The sequence below is a fragment of the Rhyacophila brunnea genome, unplaced genomic scaffold (genome assembly GCF_057557595.1).
Source record: "Rhyacophila brunnea isolate RB1 unplaced genomic scaffold, BYU_Rbru_1.0 scaffold_17, whole genome shotgun sequence".
Lineage (NCBI taxonomy): Eukaryota > Metazoa > Arthropoda > Insecta > Trichoptera > Rhyacophilidae > Rhyacophila > Rhyacophila brunnea.
The window spans coordinates 12,870,357-12,898,277 of NW_028232827.1; the positions used below are offsets into that span (position 1 = coordinate 12,870,357).

At 29.3% G+C, this 27,921-nt stretch overlaps 1 protein-coding gene across 2 annotated transcripts; it reads left to right on the plus strand.

Annotated features, from left to right (window-relative positions):
- The first annotated feature begins 32 nt into the window (after positions 1-32).
- Positions 33-27,561, plus strand: LOC147073699 (putative inorganic phosphate cotransporter). Of its 2 annotated transcripts, none has more exons than XM_085944579.1 (11): positions 33-211; positions 9,373-9,509; positions 14,516-14,698; positions 16,032-16,170; positions 18,073-18,293; positions 19,651-19,809; positions 20,893-21,025; positions 22,815-22,939; positions 24,409-24,528; positions 25,691-25,824; positions 27,114-27,561. In XM_085944579.1, exons 1-11 carry the CDS (start codon positions 142-144, stop codon positions 27,178-27,180), a joined length of 1,488 nt encoding a protein of 495 aa, XP_085800705.1. In that variant the 5' UTR covers positions 33-141; the 3' UTR covers positions 27,181-27,561. The 2 variants fall into 2 exon arrangements, with proteins under 2 accessions (XP_085800705.1, XP_085800706.1); XM_085944580.1 differs by lacking the exon at positions 33-211 and adding an exon at positions 7,656-7,740.
- Positions 27,562-27,921: the final 360 nt, after the last annotated feature.

Here is a 27,921-nt window from a genome sequence, read left to right on the forward strand (position 1 = left end):
GTTTAAAATAAGGAACATCGTGTTCGGCTATTCATTCTAGTCCTGCAATTGTACAGGATATATTCTATATAAGGTTTTCTTATTTTAACAAACTGTATAGAGTTAATTTTAATTGTTCAATTTAAAACCAAAAATATTAAAATGACAAGTGTTAACGAAAAGAAAAATTTTGCTTACAAATATGATGAAGTCGAAGATCAGTCTGTTAAAGGTTAGTAAGCAATAAATTAATAAGAACATTAATGTATACGAACTATCAATAATTGAATGTGCAAGTTTTTGTTATTTTTGTAAAAACTGTCGTTTTAAAACCATTAAAATGAATTTTATCAGCTAAATGTAAGTTATATTATACGATTGTGTAGTGTTTTTTTTCAAATCCATACCTACAATAATAGTAATTAGTGAGAGCTTTGTACAGTCAAGAAAAAATGCAATTAGTGACCGTGGTTATAAGCTTTATAAAATCAATGCAACGTTCCCTCTAATTTTTTTATTGTGTGTGCTGATAATAAGCTCATGTGCAAAAATATTCCCCATTTTTTTGTAGATAAATACACACGTTAAATTATTATGTCGCAAATGCCAGTAGCTACCGACATTCATAACAATTGTACTATATTTGTGTTTGATTTTGGTGCTTTATCCTATTAGGGTTAACCTTTATATTAAATTAAATTTCCACCAAGATCATTTGATAGTATTCATTTTAAAACACTCTTAATTAATTAATTAGGAGATTAGTTATCAGAAGATACATTTGTATGGTTTGAAACTTTTTGTTAATTCTACATTTATTATAAGTTAAAATTTATTTGTGGTATACCTAAACCTATTTTACAACGTTTTTATTAGCTCGTTTCCTTGTTTATCCGGTGGTTGTTTGTCCAGTACAAATCTTGCAATCAATTTTTATAACTTCCCGACTAGCTAGACATTTGAAACTTTTAGAATATATCAGAACACGATGCGAATGCATTCTTTTAATACTTTTAGCCATCTTTAAGCAGAATTGAATTCATTTTCAGTTAATTCTGTTTTGTATGGAAAGCTATTTCAGAAAAATCCGTAAAAAATAAAAGACTATTATTGGTTGCTAAGGGGGTGGTCCTAGGAACTAAATCATTAATATATACGTGCGACGCTATGGAAATCAAAATGAAATGTCGAAATGACATTTCAGTACTCTATATTTGTTTTTTATTTACTTCATTATTATCAAGTACAAGTTTGAGCATATTGAGCATAATAATTCAACAGTAAATTTAAAAACGTCGTATATAAAAAGTTCTTTTTATATTGTAATTATTTTATTATTACTTTATTACGAACCATGCATTTGGTTTTTTATACAAGGTGGTTCAAAGAGGTAATTACGGTAGTCATTTACATATTCGCATTTGTGGTTATGATATTAAACAAATGCTCCATCACAGTTTTAGATGAAATGTGCAGTTAATTATTATATTCTCCAATTATTTCTTTAATATTCTTAATGGCAAGATTAGATATTTTGTGTTCTTGTGTTATCTTGTTTTATATTATTTCGTTAGGTATTTTGTGGTAAATTTTGTGATTACGTTGTCTTACAAAGAGATCCGAGAGCTTTTCTCTCTTTTTATAGAATTGGGCAGTCGTTGATGACATGCCATACTATACTATTTGAGACGTGTGGCCGTCACATAGACACCAATCGTTCCAACTCATTCGCTGCTGCCTAGATAATGATTTTTTAATTACCACCTTTAAATGCACGTTAATTACATCGATCGGCCGCCTGGTCATTACGCGCCGGGTGCGTCTTCAGCGTCCAAAGTATTAACACAATCACTACTGAACTGTTAATTAATATTTAATTACCACATTTAAATATCATGTTAATTATATCTAATGGCCAGGTAATGCAAACGCGCCAGTCGCGTTGTCAGCACTAAATGAGTTAATTTAAATCTTGTTTAATTAATAACAAAACATATAGTAGTTAAATACTCGCGATTAAAAATGATGTTTCAAAGTAAATGTTAAATAATAGTTCAGTATCTTAGCCATTGGTTGATGTTTACATTTTACTTGTGAACTCGTAAATTTTGCGAATTTGGCCGTTTCATTACGACAGGTTTTAATAATAATCGTCCTCTACTGTTTGGATAAGGAATACTGTTTTACATAATAGTTTAATTATTATTTAGACGTGTTTGTATTGAATAATTAAAAACAAGGCACTTCACACTATGCGACCTCGTTTTCTTATAAATAAGTACCAAGGAAATAGGATAGCATATCGAATCGATGATAGTTTTAAAATGGTCAGTATTTATTTGTACTTGTCTAAAATATAATTAAGTAGGTACCTACTAAAGAACTGCATTTATGATATTTCAATTGGAACGCAGTATGATTTTTTTTAATACGTGAGAGATAACCCAATGCACATTGATCAGTCTATTTTAAACAATATACAGATGGATATGTTTATTACAATTAAATGTACATTACAAAGGATAGTTTAAACATGTAGCACATACAAAGGGCTAGGATAATTAAAGAAAAAATAAACGGAGATTGAAAGGGCTATTTTGAACATTTTAATGAATCAATGAAATTCCGATATAATTTCACATACGAAGAAAAAAATGCTATTTCACAAATTTAAATGGATCATTTCAACATTTGAATAGACATTGAAAAGCTATATTTTATTGGTGACTACATTAACAGGATATTCGATGATTCGAAAACGTATCAATGGTTTTTGTTTAAATAAATTGTTAAGTTATGTTATGTTAGGTAGCGCCACGTAATATGCCAATTAATATTGATTGTATATTCTTTAATCCATTTTTATGAGAAAAAAATATGTACAATACATAATAAATATTATATTATTATCAGTCAAGAGAAATTGCCAACATAAAATGAGACAAGAATATTAAAAGCTGATACTAATGTACATATTTTAAACACACAATTAAAAATAAATATCTAAGATCAAAGGCGTTCAATGAAATATTAATTATGAATGGAATATATTGGAGTTTTGTTTAAAATAGTTATACCGACTAATGTTTAAATTAAGCTGACAATAATTATTCCACACTATGGGTAAGTAGCAAAAACTTCAAAGAACACTTCTGTGCTTTGAAATTTATTTTATAGGTTGTCCTTATATCAAAACGCTTATTATGAACGTTGAAATAAGAATTATGGGTATAGCTATTACTTAGATAGTCTGTTCGAAACAAAATAAATTCGTAAAGAGTGATACTACTTATTATCAGAGATGTAAAATAATTCCAGTTTTTAATTGTTTACATAAATTGTAATATATCAAAATGTCAGTCTCAAAAATCACAGCAGTATTGCAGTAAACACAAAAACTTTTCTTCATTCTTTCTGTGCTACGTCTGACGTTGACAATTTCTGTCACAGCTTTAAACAGGGAAAGAATGCTGAGGTCAGCCCAGTTTTTAAAATTCTTAAGCCTGGATGATCTTCTTTCATCAACACCTTGTTTACCAAGAATCTTCCTTTGAATGATAAAATATAGATGATTCCACATGATATACTTTCCACTATTCTTTCAAATTATTCAAATCATTATCATGTTTCGTTATTCGATGTCTTCATAATATATTATAAAAATGTATATACGTGGGTATATTATAAAATATTTGTTTTTTTAGTTTGATTTTATCAAGTTAACATTATAGACGTGTACATAAATTCTGATAAAATTGTATGTGACTTCATTTTTAGAATCACTAAGCGAAGGTTTGTGTATAGAAATATGTTATCGGAAACATACCTACCAGTGTTTATGTATTATGGTCAATTTATTATACGTTTATGTACTTGCCAACGATAAATAATGCACGTATGACCACAACTATAAACATACCACGTGAGCGTGAAATTTGATGGTTTTGACAGAAATTATGACGTAGTTAGAGCGACGTTGAGCGAGAGAAAATTATACATTAGGCTTCATGAATAAGTAGGGATTGCAATACCGAATGAAAATACCAATAGGTACCAGTATTTCATATTTTGTAAATAAATGAAAAAAAACAGAAGTATCTACCAATATCTATAGGTATTTATGTAAATCTCTTTAATATATTAATATTTTATAGCATGTATTGCTGGACATGATGGACGATGAAGGTTTGAAAGGTTTTTTAAAATCGATATTTTGGTATCGAAAAATACTGGGATACCATTATTGCAATCCCAGAATATAAGTAGTCGGAATTAATGACGGTAACAATAATAAAATTTAAGTAATTCGTGCGCAGTAGAAGAAATCGCAATCTGCGCAATTTCATCGATCATTACCTATGCTTATTATTTAAAAACAATGTATTTTATCTGTCTTCACGCATGATTAATTTATTGTATTAAAAAATCAATTATAATGTGTCAACTCATAACTAAAAGAAAAATCAATAATACGATATTAATACATAATAGTAACGGAATGATTCTGTATAAATCACTCAAAAAGTCTGATACGTATGGCATTAAAAGTAAACACTGTTATATTATTATGATATAAGGAATGATACATATTATGCTACCTTTGTTATTGGACACCTCATTTTCTGCGAGATAATATTAATTCCTATTTACTTGAAAATAGTTAAATTATACTATAACAAAGTCGTAGATTTGTTGGATAGAGGTAATTGATAGTAATAAACGAATTTTTTTTAAATACACACACCGTTGGTGATCAACGGACTGGTTTTAATATATCTGCATAATATAATAACGCCGAGTAATGCGCGGTAATTTGTTTTAAATGCATTTAAAAAAAACCAGCCACCGTCAGATAAGAATGTGTATTTCGTTTAATACTTTAGATTGTTTAGAACAATGACATTATTAATGGACAACGCACTCAATACAGTAGCTAGCAATTAAATTTACGCACAGCGACATTCGCACATGTATAGGTAGACGTCACGCAATTTCCATTATGCGATATCACGCATCGGGAATTTATAGCAATATCACCTTTATTGTTATGGCGTTAGAATAGTGTTTCTAGTGTCAATGTTCATTTGAGCGAACCTGTTCGAACTGAACCGTTCGGCAGACCCGACTAAAAGCATCGGAATTTTATAGCAATATCACCTTTATTGTAATGGCGTTAGAACAGATTATGCCATTCGGCTGACCCGACAAAAAAGTGAGTGTCATTTTTATTCCCAGATGATTCGTCCATATTAATGTCATTGGTTTAGAATGATATAACTTGCCCATTCTGCAATCCATGCAACACCATATAATAGGGCGAATCCTGCTTGTTGGATGGATCACAACAAAAAAAAACAACAACACACACTTAATATATGTACATGCAATACATAAATATGTTAAAGATTATATTTTCTATGAATTTATGGATACACTAAATATTTTACGAAGTGCAGCACTATAATAGCAAAGGGCGGCCTTCGTAGTCCAGTGCATTCGGCGCTGGCCTTTTATCCAGGGTCTCCGGGTTCGATCCGGTGAGGTCACAATATATTATTTATGTGATTTTTCACTTATATTACTAACTTTACTGCACTACTGTCATTGGACATCATGGCCTGTTGTAGTGTTCAAAATAATATATGAATATAAAATTCATTTTCACGATAAAAAAAGTTATGTGCATACCAGTGGCGACGGGCGGAGATAGGCTGTTAAGATTCGTAATAAGTTCCATAATATTTTAGGTTTGCTATTGGTGATCCCACAAAATAGTGCACACTCTTTCAGTGATACTTGGTTTTCGATGAATTAAGAATATATTACATACTTATTATGGTATTGTTTAGTTTTTGAATATTCACTAAGCCCTGCTTAACCAAACCATAATCGATAAAAAATATTCTTCCATTTGTAAAATATTTTAAATTGTGTATGGTTAAATGGCATTAATTGGACTGTTATCGACTCTGGCTTGGATTAGGCAGGGTTTATTTGAATTGTTAAAAACAAAATATGTTTGAGTGACAAAGTTTATTATTCATTATTTATGTCGGATCTTAATATCCTACCTTATCCCTTCGCCGCTGGTTCATACAAATATTATAGTATTCACAATGTAGCTTGTCACTTCACGACCATGAATATCATTGTCGCTGCCCTTCATGGATTGTTCGACATACATTTTATGAATTTAAAAAATAATAAACTATATTATTTGAAAGCAAGCCGTTAACATGATCTTACTCCCTACTTCAGTTATAGTTTGTCAATTTATCGCTACGGCCGTATGTTGTAGCTTAACCACTGAGAAATGCCAATAGAAATGGCGTATTTCAAAAAATTACTACCTTATTCTTAGGTCAATAATTATTATATAACAATCATTATTCGCAGGATGTTTCACAGGATTAGTTAGATTATTAGACAGTTAGGATCACATTTGAATGGTCAAAGACATAGCCTATAATCAGTATCTTTATAATTATTATCTTCAAATGTAGTAATCTTGCTCATTTTTTGGATAATAAAATGCCTAATTTTATTCGTGTCAAATTTAGGATCACAGAGATTATAAATATAATTTTTTATCGTAAATATTTCACTAAAATAATGTCGACATAAATTTTACTAATGGTTTTATAAATGCGTTTAAAAATTAATAAATCGAAAAAATCTTGACACCACTGCACATGGATGTACTGAAATATGACTATATTCTAAAACATTAGATCGAGAGGCTTAAAAGAATACTATGTTATGTAATAAAAATAATTGATGCAGTCATCAAATGTTTAAAATAAATATAAAGGATAATAAGGCTTTAAAATTATATAAATAGATTATCTACAACGTTTAAGGAATATTCAGGCTAATGCTTTGAAAATACTATAAAATCTCCATTTTGACTACGTTGCGCATGGCCGTTAATGCTGAAATTTTTGGAGTCCAATGTCACATGGTTTTCAAAATACTTACTTCTAAAACGACGGTAGTCCAATTATAATACTTTAGAGCTGAAAAAGTGGATGTCTAATTTAAGTCATTTTTTTCTTTTAACTGTAGCAAAAAGATTAATTGCAACAACATACAGAGTTTTAGTCCGAACGCAGTATTTTAACGACATTAGATTAAGTATGTTAAAACTGCTCTCCTGAAAAATATTGAATATGTGACTTCCAGACTTTCAAGCTCTAAGGTACAGAATTATTTGGTCAAGATAAAAGTTGAATAATCGCCTAATATCAATTTTGCTGCACTGTCAAATGGTTGTAGTACATACGATAACCCAATCGGAGAAAATAAACTAAGTACACACTAGAAAGTAAACTCTTTTGTATATTCGTAATTGAATATTATTAAACACTTTGAAATAACTGAAATTATTAAGTATAAATAATGTCATGTATAGTCGGTTACTAATAACTGATAATAACCATTTCACCTGATCAATATTTCCGGCTCACCTTCATTTAGAAGCACTTAACACAGTCATTAGATTTGGGATTTTAGGCGTAGCATGTTATATGTATTATTAAAGTATTTATTACCTGTTATTGAAAGAACCATAAAAATTTATTGTCAAAAATATAATGGTTAGTTGAATTTCCCATCGGCAATATGCTTCGAATAAGAGTGGGGATATATATGTAGTTGGAAAACGTTAGACATAATTCAGTGTGACTTATTGATTGGATAGATTCAGTCGATATTTTGATGGTTAATGCTAGTTGAAAAAATCTAAAATGTTTTTTAATTTCGGTAAGCAATGTGTTTAGTGATTATTAATTGTGACAGTGAAAATTATTCAAACGTATTATTTACCTGTTGGATATCTATAGTTATAAATTATGTGTTTATATTACAAGTGTGCAAAAAAATGTGTCACGTCAAAAGATAGTGTTTAATTGAAACAGTAGTTACAGTATTGCAACATTTTTAACTTATTTTTTTGTATGATAATAATTATATTTTTGTTTAATCATCCAAATGTTTTGATGCAATATAGCTCTAAAATTATAAAAATATATTTTTTATATTCCCACTATTTTTATCCAGTGAATAAAACATAATATGACTGTAGAGTGTAGCGGTATTTATTCTGACCTATTATTTTCTTTCGTCGAAAAAAAATATACTTAATGGGACTTGAACTCACACCTATCCGTAGTACATGCGATTTAAATGTAGTAAATATATAATGTCTTTGAGTTTATTTTAAATTCTGTAAGTTTTATATTTTGTTTTAAAAAAATATTTATATCGACCTATCCATATAATATCCAGTTATACTAGAAAAGACAACGTTGATTAAAAAAATGTCATTAAAACGTTAGGTACATATAAATTACACAGTATATTTTAATTGTACCTGAGATGGTCTAACTATATATGAACGATCCACTTATAAGTGAATGTATTGAGGTACCTATGGTAGGTAAATATGTTTATCTATGTTATATGTGTATCTCAAAAGAAATAAATAATGCTTTATTATTAAATTTGTAGGATACTGTTATTCTATTGATGCAGCAATGCAAATAATCCTGATTAACTAGATTTACGATGGATTGAAAAAAAGTAGCTAAGTATCGATAATATGCATTCGTTAAAAAATAAATCTATGCAACTAATATCGCAGCTAAAATACTACAACTACATAACTAAAATTTTGGCATTGGAAGATTTGATTTTTAAACTTAGGATAGTGCATATACATTTGGATTAAATAGTCTCCTGTTGGTTCATCATGGAAATATTTAGTTATCTTGTAAATGTAAAAAAAGTAAACACAAACTTACTTAAGTACCTATTTATACAGTTTAAGAAGAAACTGTTACAATTATCTATTATTTCAAAGCTTTATATAATAAATGTATTACATTGTGATATATCCCTTAATTTTATTATGAATGACAGGAAATCAGTATTATCACTCAATAACATTTCTGAAAATAGTAGATTTCAAGTTAAGTACCTAGTTGTAGTATTGTAGTGACGAATTATTTAAATTTCTTATATGTATTTGAATAAATTTAGTGAAGGTTAATTGTAATTAAAACAGGCAGAAAACCAATGATTATTTACATAAAAATGTTTGTGTAAACTAAACATAGAAACAAACTAGTTATTATTGTAAATATAAAAATAAGTGTGAGTAAAACAAAATACCTCTTAGTGAAGTAAAAAATATTCAGGGTATTTTTAAATATTGCAGTATAGAGATAGAAAATGGTTATATTATATTTATATATTATATAGGTATATCGAATACAATAAATTAACGATAAAAAGGCAAGAAATCGTAAATCGAAATTTAGATCAGTAATAATACGTAAAGCGATATTAATTTATTTTATACAAAGCTAATATAATGATTTTATTTGTTTTCAGGAATCGGAATAGGGATTCGCCATTTCCAGGCAATCCTTATGTTTTTCTGCGTCCTTTTTGCATACGGAATCAGAGTTTGCATGAGTATATCAATCGTGGCTATGACATCAAAGTCATCATCGAATGATAACATTATGGTAAGTAAAATGAAGAATTATGTACAACTATAAGCATGCATCCAGATGCATTTACCTTTTTGTGCATAGTACAACCAGCTCAGTTTCAGTCTCCCGACATTCATTAAATTTAGTTCCATGGGAGGTATGGAGCATACTTTAACTTTAACATGCAAACACATTTAACATGTAAAAATTAGCGCTTCACCATCTTTCCTCAGCTTGTACAATATTCAGCGATCCTTTGCAATGTATTTCTTTCATCATTTTGGCGTCCTTTCATCCCCTTTTTGATGAAGATGACTATTTCAATTGATATGCTAATTCAAGCATGTCGAAGAAACGGCTTCGAATTTTCTAAGGTTGTTGAATTATTGTCCTAAAATATTTTCAACTAGGCCAAAACTCATGGACGATTATCACTAATGACTATTAATGCGTAACCAATTTGAAGGCAAATCAACGTAATAAGTAGTTACTATGTAAAATTTTAGGCATTTTTTTTACTTCCTAAAATAAATTATTTACTAATACAGGAATACAAACAAGATAAATAAATGTTTAACTCTACTCATAAAATCCAGGTGGCTAAGTGAACCTATTTCCATGAGCATTTATTATGTATCAAGACCTACGTATCAATGTTTTCTTTTCTTTTTTATAAGAAAATAATCATATACTTACAATACTCTGTAGTTCTTTTTCCATATATTTCCTCTCTCATTTTATTGAAAATTTTCATTTAATAATATATTTTGACACAAAAAATATACAGAGAGACAATACAAGTATAACATAGAGATATATAAGTACAAGAAAAAAACATTTTTTTTGAAAACATATTATTCTCAAATCTTGTGAATTATTCGTTCAATAAAATAAATAATATACTAAATTATTAGCAAGTCCAATTACGTTATAACTCAAATTTGGAGCGATTCGGACGTTGATTAGTAATTATGGAACTTAATTGATACCTTGATTTAAACACACAAAAACCGATAGCCAACATTAACGACATTTGTTAAGCATTTCGTGTAAAAACTTCGTAATTAGATATGATGCCCGTAGCTTAATTGGTTAAAGCACATTGGCGTTATCCAATGGTTGCTCGTTCAAGTCCTGTTGGGCATTGTATTTTTTCAAAAAGTATTTTTACTAGTTGGTATATAATATATTTGAGGTGTTTTCAAATAACGTATGTTTAATAACAATAGGTTAGAAATTAGGTAGTGTGTGTCTGTTCATAACTAATAAACCTAATATATAATAATATTATATCGATTATTAAAGTTACTGTTTTGCAATCTGCACAGTTATGAGACATGTAAAACAAAACTCAAAATGAAAAAGTAACTGATCTTGAACTTATGTTTTGCGTATTTTGTTTCAATCAAGAAAAAATGAAAGTTACGAGTATGATTTTTTGTTGTAATTATTATAAAGACTTTTTTTCGTCTTTTGTCAAATAACTTTGACGATATTAGGTATTATGCGGTAGAATAGATTCAAAAAAGTATTACATGATTTTTTTATTATCCAAATGGTTACCTGTTTAAAATGAGACAATGAATACCCGTCTTAATTTAAAATTTGTATACTCTGTATAAAAAACAAAATGTTATAAAAAGCAAAAGTAGCAATGAACTCATTCCATGACTTACTAAAAAATAATAACTGTTTATTCAATTCTAATAGCATTCTAATAAAACAAGCGTGCGTTCTATATAATATAATATATTGGTTATTATTAAATCAAATTTAAATAATTACAAGATAAAAATAACTTTTTATATACAACGTTTTTTTTAATTTTCTGTTTAATTATATAAACTTGACTTGATTAGCTTAAACGATCAAAAAAATTTGTACTTGATAGAAATACTAAATAAATATAGAATACTGAAATGTCACTTTGACATTTCATATTGATTTCCATAGAAACGCACCTATATATTGATAATTTAGTTGCTAGGACCCCAGACCCCTATAACAACCAATAATAGGGATTTCTTCCAAAATAACTTTTCATACAAAACAGAATTAACTGAAAATGAATTCAATTCTACTTAAAGATGGCTAAAAGTATTAAAAGAATGCGTTGAAAGAATAGTCGGGAAGTTAGTTAAAAATCGATTGCAAGATTTGTACTGGATAAACAACCACCGGACAAACAAGAATACGAACTAATAAAAACGTTGTAAAATATTCTTACTTACATTTTTTATTATTTAAATTCTCTTATACAATCTATATTATAATATGATATAATTATTATGAGAGACTACTATTTGAAAAAAATTTCAAAACGTTCCCAAAAACATATTTTAATAGAAAACTAGTTCGTATGATTTTTTAAATTTATTTGCAGTGTAGTATATTTAAAACAGAAAACGACGGGAAACTTATTCATTTCAATATCAATTAATAATCTATTGACATTTAATGTTTGTATCGGGCCAGGTTTGAAAGTGAAAGTTGGATTGGATTGAACCGTTTCTGCAACTTATTAATTTGAATTAATCCGCCTATGCAAATATGCATCCAATTATATACCACTGAAATGTTAGTAACATGACCCATAAGCCGAGCTCCTATTGGATAATATGTAACGAGCTCTCTTTGAATCTAAATATAAATAATTATGGAATAAGCTACATTTAAAAGTTTCGGGTTATTTTGATTTGATATTTTGTTTGTAATAAAGCCGAGTTTGAGGCTACTGTCTAAAAAATCTTTATAAAGAGTATTTTTTTCACAAAACTTCATTAAAATATAATTTTCAACAATTTTGGAATGAACCGTGTATGCAAATAGTAACCTCATTAATTTGTATAGTATAAAGTTATAACAATGTCCATATGAACGATCTTAGAATTATTGTTAACTGGAGAAAAAATATTTCTCCAATATTTTTTATGATGTAATTTACTTGAACTTGCTAATAATTTATAATTAACTATTTCTTTTATTCAACGAATAATTCACAAGATTTAAAAATGTACCATTCTAATTATTGAACATACATAATTTATATAATAACATAACATATTAATTATGTTTGTTCAGTAATTAGAATGGTACATTCTTAAATCTTGTGAATTATTCGTTGAATAAAAGAGATAGTTAATTATAAAAAAAAAATTCTTCTTTAATACGTATGTTTCTGGTGTGTAAATGGTCTGTATGAATAAATATCCATAATAATGCATACAATGAAATTTAGAACAGAAAATAAAAATATTATGTGAATTTTTCCTGTTTTCCTGCTAATAAGGATTATCATTATACACCATAAGTAAAGTAAACAGATGGCTTTTCTACGCGTAATACATTTTTTTATCAGTCAGATGCCGTTAAAATTAATATTGGTAAATGATGTATATATGTATTTTTTTCATTATTGTTGTAGGTATCATGACGTAAAAATAATCTCATGTAAATTTCCACTGTAAGCCATCATAGCATAACACAATAATATGACAGATTATAAACGTAGTTCAGTATTCAATTATATTGTATGTTAGTGATAACACGACAATTGATACTTCAATGTTGTTTAGTAATTTTCGATTGTAATAAATTATTGAATAATTGACGAATAATTTGGTAGAGCAATCAAAATTAAAATATTACGTAAAATCGACGAGACAATATTATGAAATATTTTCATTTAAAAATAAAATAGATTGATAATAATTGCATTATATAATATTATTGATGATCGTAACTAGCTTGGATTTTTCATTTACAAACAGGTCATTGACATAGAAATTGGAATTCAGTGGTAGCAATGAAAAATTACAGAACCACTCAGGTTTTAATAAAATCATATTATGTATTGTGATCTTACCAAGATTCGATTAATCCGGTGCAATACAAATAAAATAAAGGTGATATTAATAAAGGATTGCAATACCGATATTTAAAAACCGGTATTCAATTATCTATGGATACCGAAATACTAGTTTTAAAAATCCAAAATACCGGTATTTTCGATAAGTATTAAGAGCATACTTCAGTGAAACGGCAAATAATTTTCAACTATAGGTGCGACGAAATTTTTGATTCGATGACAATTGGAGAGCGAAAGTCGAGCTGTGAGCACGTCAATTTGTTTCGTGATGGCGACGGGGGAATTAATTCTTAAATCGTGTAAAGATGACTAAAAAACGTTAATTATTTACTTGAAAAAGAAAATATGTCAATGAATATATTATTATTGTTACTAATAGAACAATAAACAGAACATTAAATGGACGCATGTTGGATTTATATGACAAATTATATTTCGTACGGCACGCGTCATTTGCACAATCCGCGCATCGCCTAGCCACGATTTTTTAGACCATGCCTCAACTGAGGAAGAAAGAAGGAAGAAAGCATACACGTATATGTTTTTAAAAAAATAATTTAATGTTATTTTTTTATTACTATATGTGTGTATACGTTTTATGGTGCCAAAACGCAAATAGAATAATTGTCGCAATGAATTAACATATTTCGAAAAAAGACAATATTCGTGAGTGAGTGTGGCCTACAAGTTTAAACTGTTTTTGTTCTTTTTATTTTTTTTTCCTCTCCTGTAAATTTGTATTGTAATAACTATATGAGTAATTATTGTAATAATATGTATTGATAGTGTATGTTAAAAAGTAAAGCTAAATAAGACTCAATGGAGACTTCGGAGCAGATATTTCAAATTATTCTATAACTATTAATCCGACGTTGGTAGTGCATCCAACAAACGTTGAATTGCAGAGAGATTTTTCTGTATCCGGACTTATAGTATTTGTAAAAATTAGCAGTTCTAAAATATTATGATCTATACATATTTACAAAGGTCAACATAATAAACGTAGGTAGGTACTTTAGGTTGCTATAAAATAGTGTTTCAAATAGATTTTAATGGTTATATTTATTGATATTTGTACTTCTTTGTTTCTATAATATGTTTTGATGAATACTGATATATTCATTCGGTGTTGCAATTCCTAGTAATACTTAATGTGTTTATTCATTTATAGTATTACCCAGATTGGGACAAAAAGGTCCAAAACTTGGCACTGTCGTCATTCTTCTTCGGATACTTAGTAACTCAGATACCTGCGGGAGTGCTGGCCACCAAATACGGCGGGAAATTATTTTTAGCAATGGCGCTTCTGTCGAATGGAATTCTATCTCTACTCGTTCCATGGGCTGTCAGTGTTGTAAGTATATTCTTATTAAAATTGAAATTCTAGAGATTGTTGAACCTTGAATATACTACTTAAAAAGACTGGAATAAACAAGAGTAGAAGTAAATCGAATTATGATATCTATATAAATAATAATGTATTGTTTAAAATATAACTGCATTATAATGACATAATAATGAATCTTAAATATCATCAACCATCTGAATATTTTGTAAAATACCCATTGTAAAATATTTTATACATAATATACATTAAGTTTACATAATGCAAAAAGCTTGAAATGTGAATAGGTCTTCCACGCAGATTCAATTTTTATAACACTATTTTGACATCGATTACAAATGAACAAATCAAATAAAATAGTGTTACAGTCATTCGAATTGAAAAAGAGTTATGTACTTATGTCTAACTGTACAAATATGTAATTTTATTATACAAGAAAATGCGTTTAAATAATGTCTTAAACTTGCACGGTCATGTTGTTTTACAATATAATTAAATAACATATATTTTTTATTTTCTTCGTAATATAATAGCATTATTTTTTTTACATGGTTATTAAAAAAAAAAAATCATTTAAAAAAAAAGAATTACGTATGGCTTTGTTGTCGCAATTACTCCAATTTACCTACATAATATCAGTAGCGAAGGGTGGATGTAGGCTGTTAAGATCCATCATAAATAGTGCAAATTTAACTTTGTCAGTCATTTGGTTTTATTCAACTAAGACTACAATTTACAGACGGTGTTTGTGAGTTTTTAAAAATCAATTAAACGCTGCCTAAACCAAACCACAATAGCTTTGGTATACTTTGGCGATACGACAAAAATGGGCACACTTTTTCATTCATACATATTTGTTTTCGTTGGATTAACAATACATATTACACATATTGTTGGTTCATTTTTTTAAATTCAAGCCCTGCCTAAACCTAACTATAATAGAAAAAAAATATTCTATATATCTATATATTCTATAAATCTATAAAAAATCAAAAGTTATGTATGGTTTAATGGCATAATTTTAGATACTCGTATTTTATAGATATACGGGTATTTTTGAACTATTATTTATTATGGCTTGGTTTCGCAGGGCTTAATTGAATTTGATAAACTTACCGACACCGTCCGTAAATTGTAGTCTTATTTCAATGAAAACAAATACATATTACTGACAAAGTTTAGTGTGCACTATTTATGGCTCAATTTACCAGCCTACCTCCACCCTTCACCACCACATACTACTATTATCTACTATAATATGATACTTCACTATTGTGCGTCATAAAATATTATATATGTTGAAGGGAGTGTAATATATATATTTGATTGTTCTTATATTTAGGGTGGCTGGCAGGCTCTCATGGCAATAAGGATTATGCAAGGTCTTGGACAAGGGTTTGTTTTTCCCTCGCTGAGTACTCTGTTGGGAAAGTGGGCACCACTGAACGAGAGAAGTCGCCTGACTAATATCGTATACTGTGGTAATTATCAATGAAAACATTTTCTTCTTCTTCCGCTAATCTTTAGCAAAATATACGACAGTTGTAACTATTACGTTTATATTATGGTTACAAAGATTTTAGCGGCGATTAGTATAACTATAAATCCTCTTACTCTCACTATAGCAGTGGTGTACAACCTATTTGAAAGAAGGGTCTATTTATCGATTTTATATTATTTAACGGGCCGCGGTCAGTAAAAGTGATAAAAGATTAATAGTTAATAAAAAATAGTTACATATCAGCTAATCCAATCACTTTTCACTCTGATTTTCCGTACATATTATGTACGATAGAACTTAGTATAAGTATAGGAAGTTAGAATTTTGTAGTATTTAAGTATTCAATAAAAAAATTGGTGATGCAGTACTTATTATTTTAAGCCGCATGTGGCCCACGGGCTGCGGTTTGCGCATCACTGCACTACAGTAATACGATCCCCACTTCCATCTTTTACACTGTATGATACGGTACAATGACATCGTAGCCATAATAATATTATAATTATGTTGATTATAGAATACACACCACACGTTGCTTTTCATTCATTCACCATAGTGTCATTCATCCTAGTGACAAACAGAGCATATATTATAGGCTTCAACAGATTAGGGATTATAATAGTATTAATAGATTTTTTTCGGAAGAATGGCTGTTGACTATTTGCCTAACCCATTGGATCTTTGCATTGAAAAACAGCATGCATTTTTTTTTACCGAGTTTGAAAAATCGAACTTGTATCTTACAACCAACTAGGGTACCTACTATGAGTACAACTTGATATAATTTGTATATAATTAAAAAGAATAACTATCCTTAAATAAATAAGGTTTATGTCTCTTTTAATTTATAATTATTTTTTATTGACAAATTAATAGTAGGTAGGTAGTTAAGTGATCGTTAGCTTGACAGATAAAACACATCCCGAATGCGAAACGTCTCATTCGGTGCAAACATTTTTTTTAAACAAAAATATGCACTTTAATTACTAGTTTGAAATACTTTTACGACTACAAATTAAACCACAGATGGCAAGGCCACCTGTCAATATTCTTGGGTGTGGCTTAGTTCTGCAACATAAAAGTCACAAATTAATAATTGTAATATCGTTTAATACTTTCTATAATATAATATAATAATAGATTATATATAAGTACGCGATATAATACAAATGCACTGTTAAAATCTGTCAAACTATTATGAGAGTATCCTATTATTGTTTTCTTTCATGGCCCGATAAAAATACACGATTTCTTTATTTTCGTGACAGTTTATTTTTCAAATTTTGAATTTGCGTTTACGTGTATCTTTTCCCTGTCTTGCTCTCTCCTACACATTCACATATGTTTTCTCTTATGTATTACAGAAAAATCAATACAAATTTATATTATATAAGGAGATAAACAGAAAAAATGTATGTATTGTACGAGTTACGAATTACCAAAAATATTCAAACCTTTTTTCATTATTAGCTTTGGATATATTGAATAATGATAAATGTTTTTGATTAAATTATTATATATACATATCTACATAATATGTATTATATAAATAAAATAAATATTATGCATCATGGAAATAAATTTAATATTCTATGGTGTAAGTATTAATATTTTAATAATTTTAGAGGCGTTTTAAAATGACATAGACAATTCTGTTAAAAACTACAATTAAAAAATAAAAATTTCGAAATAGCTGCTAATTTATCCTTTTATTTCGCCTGCGTTGCCTTACGGACTTGTCTCATTTAAAATATACCGTGGGCGTGAACTATATAGTCAGTATTTTATTTATAGATACAAGTCATTGTCTAGTGACGTATGTTATAGTCAATAATTATCTAATATTACATGTATGTAAATTAAATGCATTTGTTGATTACAGCCTGTCCATTTGGAACTGTTTTTGCCATGCCTGTAAGTGGCGTCATCGCGGCAAGCGAATACGGTTGGCCAGCTGTCTTCTACTTCTTTGGCATAGTTTCCACTGCTACTGGTCTGCTCTATTATTTCTTCGGGTCTGATAGTCCAAGCACCGATAAGTATATCAGTGAAAGAGAGAGGAAGTATATCGAAGAGTCACTGGGAACCATGGAACAAGTAGGGGTAAGAAAATGTTAATTTACAGTGAATATACATTAAAATGTTACAATTAATTGCAGTACTCTAAAGATTTTTTATTAAAATCAAGCTTCTTTTTAGTGCATAGTATAACTACTAACCTAGACTAAAAATCATTTTGAATAATTGGTCAGTGCTTATAATATTCCATTCACAATTACTGTCAAGATGATCTAAAATATTCAGGCACGCAATCTCAATAGTAATTAAGTTTTTGACGATAAATTTACAAAACAATAATTTAAAGTCTCGCATATAAACTCTGAAACACTCTCTCGCATACACTCTAAAAACTCACAAACTTTTTCGTCAAAGGGACAATTTTGAAATTAAAAATATTTGTCGGGCCGCCCTTTCTTTTGTAAATATTTCATTGTGTAAATTTATTATTTCTCTTATTAATGGACTTAAAAATAATATTTACATTTCTTATTTTTGTGATTTATGCAATTGTTTGTTTGAAACTAAATCCTGCATTCTAGGTTCAAATTTTGTCGTGTGACTACGCATAACAGATGCGATATGTATTTAATTTTAAATGTAATTTTTAATATCCGATATTAAGAATGAAAAATAATACAGATTTCAAATGAATCTCGCAGGACACATCAAAAAAGTGACACACTTTGTGAACCCCTGCTCTAAAGTAATTATCGATAAGCAACAAGACGTAATGAACGATACTATTGCTAAATGGCTTATTTAATTTAAAATAATATTCATTGGGTAAATATAAAATCACGTATGATTATACGTTATATTCCCGATTGGGAACACAAAGATCAAGTAATATTAACTGTTATGTGCATTTAATATCAGTAGTGAGATGGCAAAACACGATATGTCCGTTTTTCTAAATTGTTCAGGAGAGCAATTTTAAACTTCGAAACATATTCAAACAATGAACAAATTACATATTGACACACCTTTAGTGGAGTAGAAGTTACAGTTTGAATAAAATTGAATGCTTGTAAAAAGCTGCTATGTATACAATTGCGAAAGTGCTTTTTAGTCGCTTGTGCGAAAGTGCGAAAGTTAGTCGCTTTCGATGGAAGGCAGCCAGTTTTACTAAAAAGGCACAAATCTTAAATAAAAATCAAACTGTTACCGATATTTTATTACAATGGTAGCAGTAATTACCTGCTTACCTATTTTATTACTTTAGTAATATTTTCAGCAATTACGTGATCTCTAAATCTTGTTTGGTAAATATTTACATATTTATAACTATTATTAGGACATCTAATTTGATATTGACTTCAGTATTATTTCAGTTTATTCAGGATATTTAAACAATCTTTTATTATTAAAATATTTATATAAGTATATATTTTCTTTCTAGGATAAGAAGACTATAATCACTCCATATAAATCAATCTTCATGTCACTACCACTGTTGGCTGTCAATGTTGCCCATACCGGAGGAAATTATGGCTTTTTAACATTTTTGCTGGAGATTCCGAGTTACATGAATGAAGTCTTCAAAGTTGATATGAAAAGCGTAAGTACTACAGCACTATATTATTATATAACAATAACGACTTTGGTAATCAATAAAAGCCAACATAGTCGACTTAAAAAAACTAGATTTTTAAATAATTCACAAGTGTATTGATATTGTTTGTTATAATGCATGTTTAAATGCTGCAAATAACTTTTGCAGTACCTATGGAGTCACTGTTTAATGCTTTACATGTCTATATATATGAGTACCTTGGTATCAAAGTGGGACATAAACCATTTACAAAATTTTACAGGAGACTGACAAACATGTGTGAAAAGTGACCGTTTTTCATATAACATACCAACTTTAAACTCAAAAATCTCTATGAAAACTATCGTTTTTGATACTTTTAGTGGATTTTTTGAAAAGAGCATCACTTGCACTACTATAATCAATTAAAACATGAATTTAGTGGGAGGTGGCGTATGTCCCACTTTGATACCAAGGTACTCATATATGTCTACTTTATTTGTATTGCCAGTAGACGAAGTCGTGGAACAGTAGTATGATTTACCAATACATAATTAAGGAATAGACTGATTCTTATTATTAATTATTTCTAGGCGCGCGCTTTGCATCCCGCACCTTACCTCATATTGTTGCAAGTGCGTTATTTTCGACAGGTTTCTTTTAATGAGATATGGAAACTCGAGGTTAAAGTCTCTACTAAATTGGTACCAATGTAGTCTATCTATATCCTTTGTAAGTTTTATCGATAATAGCAGTCTCTTTTGAAGTAGGTATATCTGAACAAACGAATAGACAGTCAGATATTCCAAATGCATTATTAACATACATATAGATGGATCTGATTGATCTGTTGCAACATGTATATGTTATAAACCTCAAGGGATCTTCAGAATATAGAAAAAAATGCAAGTGAACATGTTTAATGAGATTGTTACTCAATTTCATTTATCTTACTCAAGATACCCAATAGTTTAAATGACACACGGATACATCAAAAGTAACGTTTCCGTGTATTATAAAGGTGACCTTATAATATTTAAGTCAATATAATATGTTTTTATAAGTGTACATATTATTTATTTTATATATATTTTTTTTATTTTTTTACAGAGTGGTTGGTTAAGTTCTTTACCGTACATTGCAATGACGATATTCAGTTTACTTTCAAGTGTTGTAGCTGATTGCCTTGTAAACAGAAAAATTATGTCACTCACATATGTTAGAAAGCTGGCCAATACAATCGGTAAGTTTTTATAATATTTGCTTTAAGGGGAAGTGTAATAGGTATTACGGAGTAACGGAATATCAAACAGACAAGTATCCAGCACTCGAAATGGAAAATTGGGAGTGCTCGATAATTTTCCGAAAATATTAATATATTTATCTAACTTTATACATATTATATAAAACATGAGTTGTTTTGTTACAATATACGTACATAGCTCAGATGGTCAAATATAATTACATTCTTTAAACTTGTAGCAGAAATGAGGTTTACGGGATGTCATAAATATTATTTTTACCACGAGTCCAACAAGTTCTGTATTAAAATATAATATGTATAAAGTAACTTATTTTAATTGGTTTTTAATAATTTATGAACCAGGCTGCAACTTTCTTCCACGAGGCGGTGCGATAGTCTCTTGTATTCCACGAACCGGAGCCGCACTTCGCAGCGTTCCGGTCCATTTAGAGCCCTGCATGTATCTAAAAATAAGATCTAATATAAAGATAAAGTTAAAATAATGAATATCCCGTTAATCATTTTTTTCGGATAATGGCACTACTATTTTTGTCTCCATTATAGTGAAAGATTTTATTAAAACTAGATAATATAAAATAATATTTTAAATATGGTACCTACATGAATTTTTATAGGAAATGAGAAAATATGTACCTTTTTATGACAAAAATATTTTTTAGTGATTCTTGTGGTCTATAATAAATATTAAAGTGTAATACTATAAATATACGAGCCCTGAACATCTTTGAAAGAAAAATTCTCCGCCGTATATATGGACCGATCAGGGATGGCACCAATTAGAGGAGAAGATATAATGCTGAGCTCTACGGGCTGTACGAAGATTGCAGCGCAGTTCAATCAATTAAGATTGGGAGACTGCGATGGCTAGGATGTGCACCGTATGAATGACAATGAACCGACAAAGAGAGTGATGTCCAGCAATCCAATAGGACGTAGAAGAAGAGGGAGGCCAAAGATTCGCTGGTTAGATGGAGCTGCCAATGACTGCCGTATTCTGGGGGTACCAAATTGGAAAGCGGCCACACTGAATAGGGACAGGTGGAGGGAGCTGTTGGAGGAGGCCAGGACCCTCACCGGGTTGTCGCGCCCCTGATGATGATGACGATTAATATTATATTCCACAAATTAAGCATTATTGAGTCCATCTAACGACTAAATATTATAATACACTTAACTTGTTGAATTTAATAATATTATACTGTTGTGAAATGGAATTCTACCATGTAAATACTCAATATTAATAGTATATTTTTTTATTTCGATGAAATCATTGTCATTGAAATTGTTTTATTGACATTACATATAGTGACGTGATTCTGACAAAAAGTAGATCATAATCTTTGTTTTATAAAGCAACTTCTATTATTGTGAGTTTTGCCCTTGGTAGAAGCATTTTGTTTCCAAGGTGAGACAGCACGCCTCACTCTAGCCTGAGTACCTGGTCGGCGCTTGCGAAAAATACCGATTAAGCCGCAGGGGTAAAAAAGAACTAGACTTAAAAGTTCTAATCGAATACTGCCAATTTTAACACGATGTAATTTTTAACAACCTCATTCTGTAAATAAATCTTGCCGTTCTTTATACAACCCCTTGTTGTTTTTTGATGACCGGAGCCATTAGTCATTACAAGGTCGTCATCAATAATCTTCACGTATGATCGTATCAGGGTTGTTTCGCCTCGGATTATCAAAGCGCGGGAGTAGTGTTTTAAATACATTTTAAGCTAACTTTGTCAATGATTTGATAACACTATATAATTTGTTTTCAGCCACAGTTTGTCCTGCCGTTGGAGTTGTCTTAATGTGTATGGTGCCAAGTGACCAAGTATATTTAGCAGTTGGCGTTATGGTAGCAACGATGGTATTTTCCGGAGCAAATAACGTTGGATATATGGTAAGATTATAAGGAAATGACTCTTTATCTATACTAGAGTCATGTTATGATGCATTTGGTAGACGGACCACTTGACAATGCGAATACAAACTGTTAATATGAATTCATTTTATAAGCAGTTTTTGTATTCTAATAATATTATATTTTTTTTTTTATACAATGATTATTTGATAAAATTGCGTACTTATAATTTACTGCCAGATGAACAGGCGAGTTCTATTTTTTTTATTAATTTTTTTTTATTCAAAACATGTATAATTCAACAAATTATATTATAATACCTAAATTCAAGATCTAAATCTTCTATAATTACGACAAAGAATATTTTTGTTTTTATTTAATAATCTTATATTTTGATTTGTATATTTATATTTTCTTAATATTATAACAATCATCATCACCATTTATGGCACTACAACCCTTGGCGGATCATGGCCTCCTCCATCCTGGACGATCCAGTGCCAACACTCTTCATTTGGACAGCTTTGACAGCCATCTCAATTTCGGCCATCCAGGTCTTCTCTTGCCCAAGGGGGTTGCATACATTGCATTCTATGCAGCGCAGTCTCTGTATTTTTATATACCACGTGATCTTTTCGCCCCCTATAAAGTGTGTACAGCTCCTCATTGTTAGGGATTGCAATACCGAATGAAAATATCAATACCGATTTTTCGGTATTTATTATTGAATACCGGTATTCGTTAAAACATAAACAAACAGTAAATATAGCTGTTAAAATCTCTTTAAAACATTATGGTGATTTTCACAAATAATTTCAATACATTGATAATTTTAACTAAATCCCTCTAAAGGGCTAGTCCATTAAGTGCAAATAAGTGCGGGTCCAGGAAAAGCTCCTTTAACGCTTATAATCATCAATAATTGTATTATAGAATAATTGAAAATTTGTCACGGATGTTTTCTATTTCGAAATAATATTATGTTAATTTATCCGGTCAATTTTAAAAATAGGTATATTTGATGGATTTTATTTTGTTGTTATTTCACCTCTGTTGGATTCAGTCAATATATTTTCATTTAAGCAGCACATAACGTCTTATATACTCAATTTAATAGGCAACGCAGTACACAGTAATGAAAAATAACATTAAATTAATTTTCAAAACGTAAACGAGTGTGGTTTCTTAATTCCAAAAATTCCGGTGTTTTGGATTTTTAAAACCGGTGTTTCGGTATTAATTATCACTGGAATACCGGTTTTGTAATACCGGTATTGCAATCCCTACGCATTATGCCTTGACCTCCAAATGCCACTTTCTTGAATAGCCCCAAAGATTTTTCGGAAAACATCATTATAACAATACGTCAAATAAATGCTTTTCTCTCAATTTCTTGAGAGGCAAACGTAAAAATACCAAGATCTTCAGATTTTTTTGCGAAACCATTTATGATATAAGAAAATATTGTCAGTTACATACATTAAGTATTATGAATATTTATTTTCCAGGTGAACCATATTGATTTATCACCAAACTTTGCAGGGATTATGTTCGGAGTAACTAATATGACAGCCAATGCTTTTGGTATCATAGCTCCCAATATTGTTGGATTTATAGTTACTGATCCTGTAAGTAATTGTTACTATTTCAAATTTAAATGTTTATTTTATAATAATAAGTATTTGGATGGGATTTTAATGCAGTTGAAATCTTTATGGATATTATCAAATTATTATGATGTGCATTGAAGCTGAAATGAATAAAACATCCCTATTTTTAAAAAAATACGACACACAGGAAAATTCGAACCTGCATCTCTGGGGATTCGCGCTCACACGCTATAGCACCACTATGCTATAGGAATATTATCTAATTGCGACGAAATTTAAGCGAATTGTTCTTACAATACTCTCTGAATTGCTTTCTTTATTATTTTTTTCAAAAAAGATTTTTTTCTATTTGTTAGATATATTTCTCAGAAGTGCTTTCAAATTATGTATTTTCAATTAAAAGAATGTAAGATTCTTAAATCTTGTGTATTATTCGTTTGAATAAAAAAATAGTCAATGAAATGTAATAATTTAATATTGCATAATTAATACAAAGAAAAATTATATCTATGTATATCCATAAGGATTTTCTTTTCGCTTTAAATGCTTTTCTTTTGTCATGTTCGTATGAGAAACCTTGGCGACTATCATAGCCGCGTCATTGGCTTTCAATGATGGTACAGCTGGACGCAGCAAGCATACTTGGAATTACATGTTATGCGGTTTCCTCAACTCCACAATCGTAGTTAATTGGTTCTTCGGAATATCCCCATTTCCTCACAATATTTTTAGTTCTGGTTACTCTGATCTACGTGTGGTTTATCATCTTTAAATTTAAAAAGTCATGCATACACCCGACCGGACATCATTCGTAGACTTGGAGTCGCATTTCTCGGACTATCTTACTATTCTATCCACTGCAGATGCAATAATTTACTGATTCACTATTATGAGGCAACAAATAATAATTAATTTCTGATTTTATGGCCACTTTTTGACAATTAGATGTAGAAACGATTGTTTAAATTTTCTAACAAGATACTTAATTATCTACAGCAACTGCTTAATAAAATACGCTTTTACCATTCCAAACCTATTTTATATAAAGAACCATCAGTTAAAAATCTAAAGATTAGAAAATTTAATTCAGTGACTTCATTGATAATTAATATAATAGACATTCCAATATCTATGGGTTATTATTGACTGATTTTAATTACATTTCAATTTAATTTTTCAGTTGAATCCGTCTCAATGGAATACAGTGTTTTATATAGTGGCTGGTGTGTATTTGGCAAGCGGATTATTTTATTTAGTATTTGGTTCAGCCGAGAAACAAAAATGGGATGAACTTGTGTACGCAGAAGACTTGAGGTAATATAAATATTTTTTAAATTGTCATATTGCATCGATTATAAGATCCACATTTGTGTTTAATTACCAATAATATAATTTAAAAAAAACTTCCTTAAAAATACAACAATGAAAGCTATATGTTAATAAAAATCTGTATATTAAATTGATACTTTCGTCTCCGTAATACAACCACCAAAGTTTAAAACTTTTTTCAGATTTAGTAAAAAAAAAATGTTAATCACAATTCGACTAAGGCTTTTCAAGCTCGATGTTTTCCATGCAAGGAGTACCTACTCTATTATTGATTTTTTCTAAGCAGTTGACATCTATTTGATATTTTTGAAGTTATTTACGCATTCCAAATTCAAAGACATCAGAATAAATGAATAAACATGAGTCTTATAATCGATACAATACTGTATATTATTAAGTTTATTAATTTTAACAGCCATTTAATTATAGGATTGAAGACAATACTAAATAAAAAAAAACATTTTTCATTTACTCATTGCGAATGAAAAGTTCGAACAAAAAAAACCATATTCTCTCGTCATTGGAGGTTTTGAATGACTTTAAATTAACTTTACTTGGGTTCTATCTATCTATGTGACGTCAAACCAGTTCTTACTTGTTGAAAATAAGAGTTATTAGTTTTAAATTTATCAATTTTGAAGAATTAATTAAAATTTATTAAATAAGGAATATGGTAAAATGTATTGTAGAGAAAACCAAACATTTATTGTAGCTGACGACAATTGGAAAATATATCTACATATTATATATCAACATTATGTAATTGTCACATGATATTTTATCGATTTTCTATATAGACAATATTATGTTCTATCGTGGCCCTATTATAATATTATATTCTATTAAAATTGGCGAGCGGTCAGCTTGTTACAAACATAATTATTGTTTTGGTCCCGATATAACGTAGTAGTTACATATTAAAAAATATGTGCTTTAAAATTTATATGAGAAAAAAAATCCTCATCTATGACGATAGCGTATTAACGATCTATTTATGGTTGCTGTACATTTAAAATATATTTCACAATCTTGAATTAACTTATTCTGAGATTGCAATAATAGTTATTATTGATAATTTTATGTATCTGATTTTTCAACCCCCGTTTAGTTTTTTCAATTTTTTTTTTGTATTCAATCATTTTTACTTATATTATATTTTACCAGAATTTTTGATTATTACTAATTAAAGTAGAATGTATTTTAATTAAATTTAGGTAAATTCATTTTTTTTTTTTTTTATATAATATGTACTTATATTTTTTATTTTTTTACAGTCACGAAGAAAGACTAACCTCAGTTGTGCTGCGAGAAAAGCCTAAAATACAAGAGGTCGATATATAATGCAAGAAAATACTATTAAGACGGGTACTGATTTTAAAATAGATAAAAATGCAGGGCTCGAAATGGACGGGAGCGCACAGGAGCGCCGTTTCGGTTCATAAAATTCTCAAGATTATCGCTGTGTTTTGTGGAAATATTAATTTGACCATCTGAGCTAGATATGCAATATAATAAAAAAACACACTTATATTTTTAAAATACACATACAAATAATATTTTCGGAAAATTACCAAGCGCTCCGGTTCGTAAAATGGTCCATTTCGAGCGCTGAAAAATCAGAATAATATTAATATAATATGATCATTGCGGTCGTTCTATTGTCTTCTGTGAAGATAACGTGTTATTTATTAAACTATTTATTTAATTAAAAAAATGTTTTTTAATTCTGGTTATTTTTAGTAAACCTTTTACCTATTAAGAAATTAATTCAATCACACACGATCTGCGCCTACGATGGCCAAGTTGTAACGTGTCCGCTTGGTCTCGGGATCGAATCTCAGGTCTGGAAAACTAACATGTTGTTTTTTACCCATGTATTTGAACTTATCGCCGTAAAGAGGATGTTAAGGAACCTCTTCGTGAGAATCTTCGTGTTGGCTTGTAGTCAATAATAATAATACAAACAAAAACAAATATGTATCTATGATTGTTAATTTAATTAAGTATTTTTTAAATTCAATGCTCAGCGATGGCATGCGGGTAATGTAAATAGAAAACCAACGATGCGTGAGGTGGGATGGT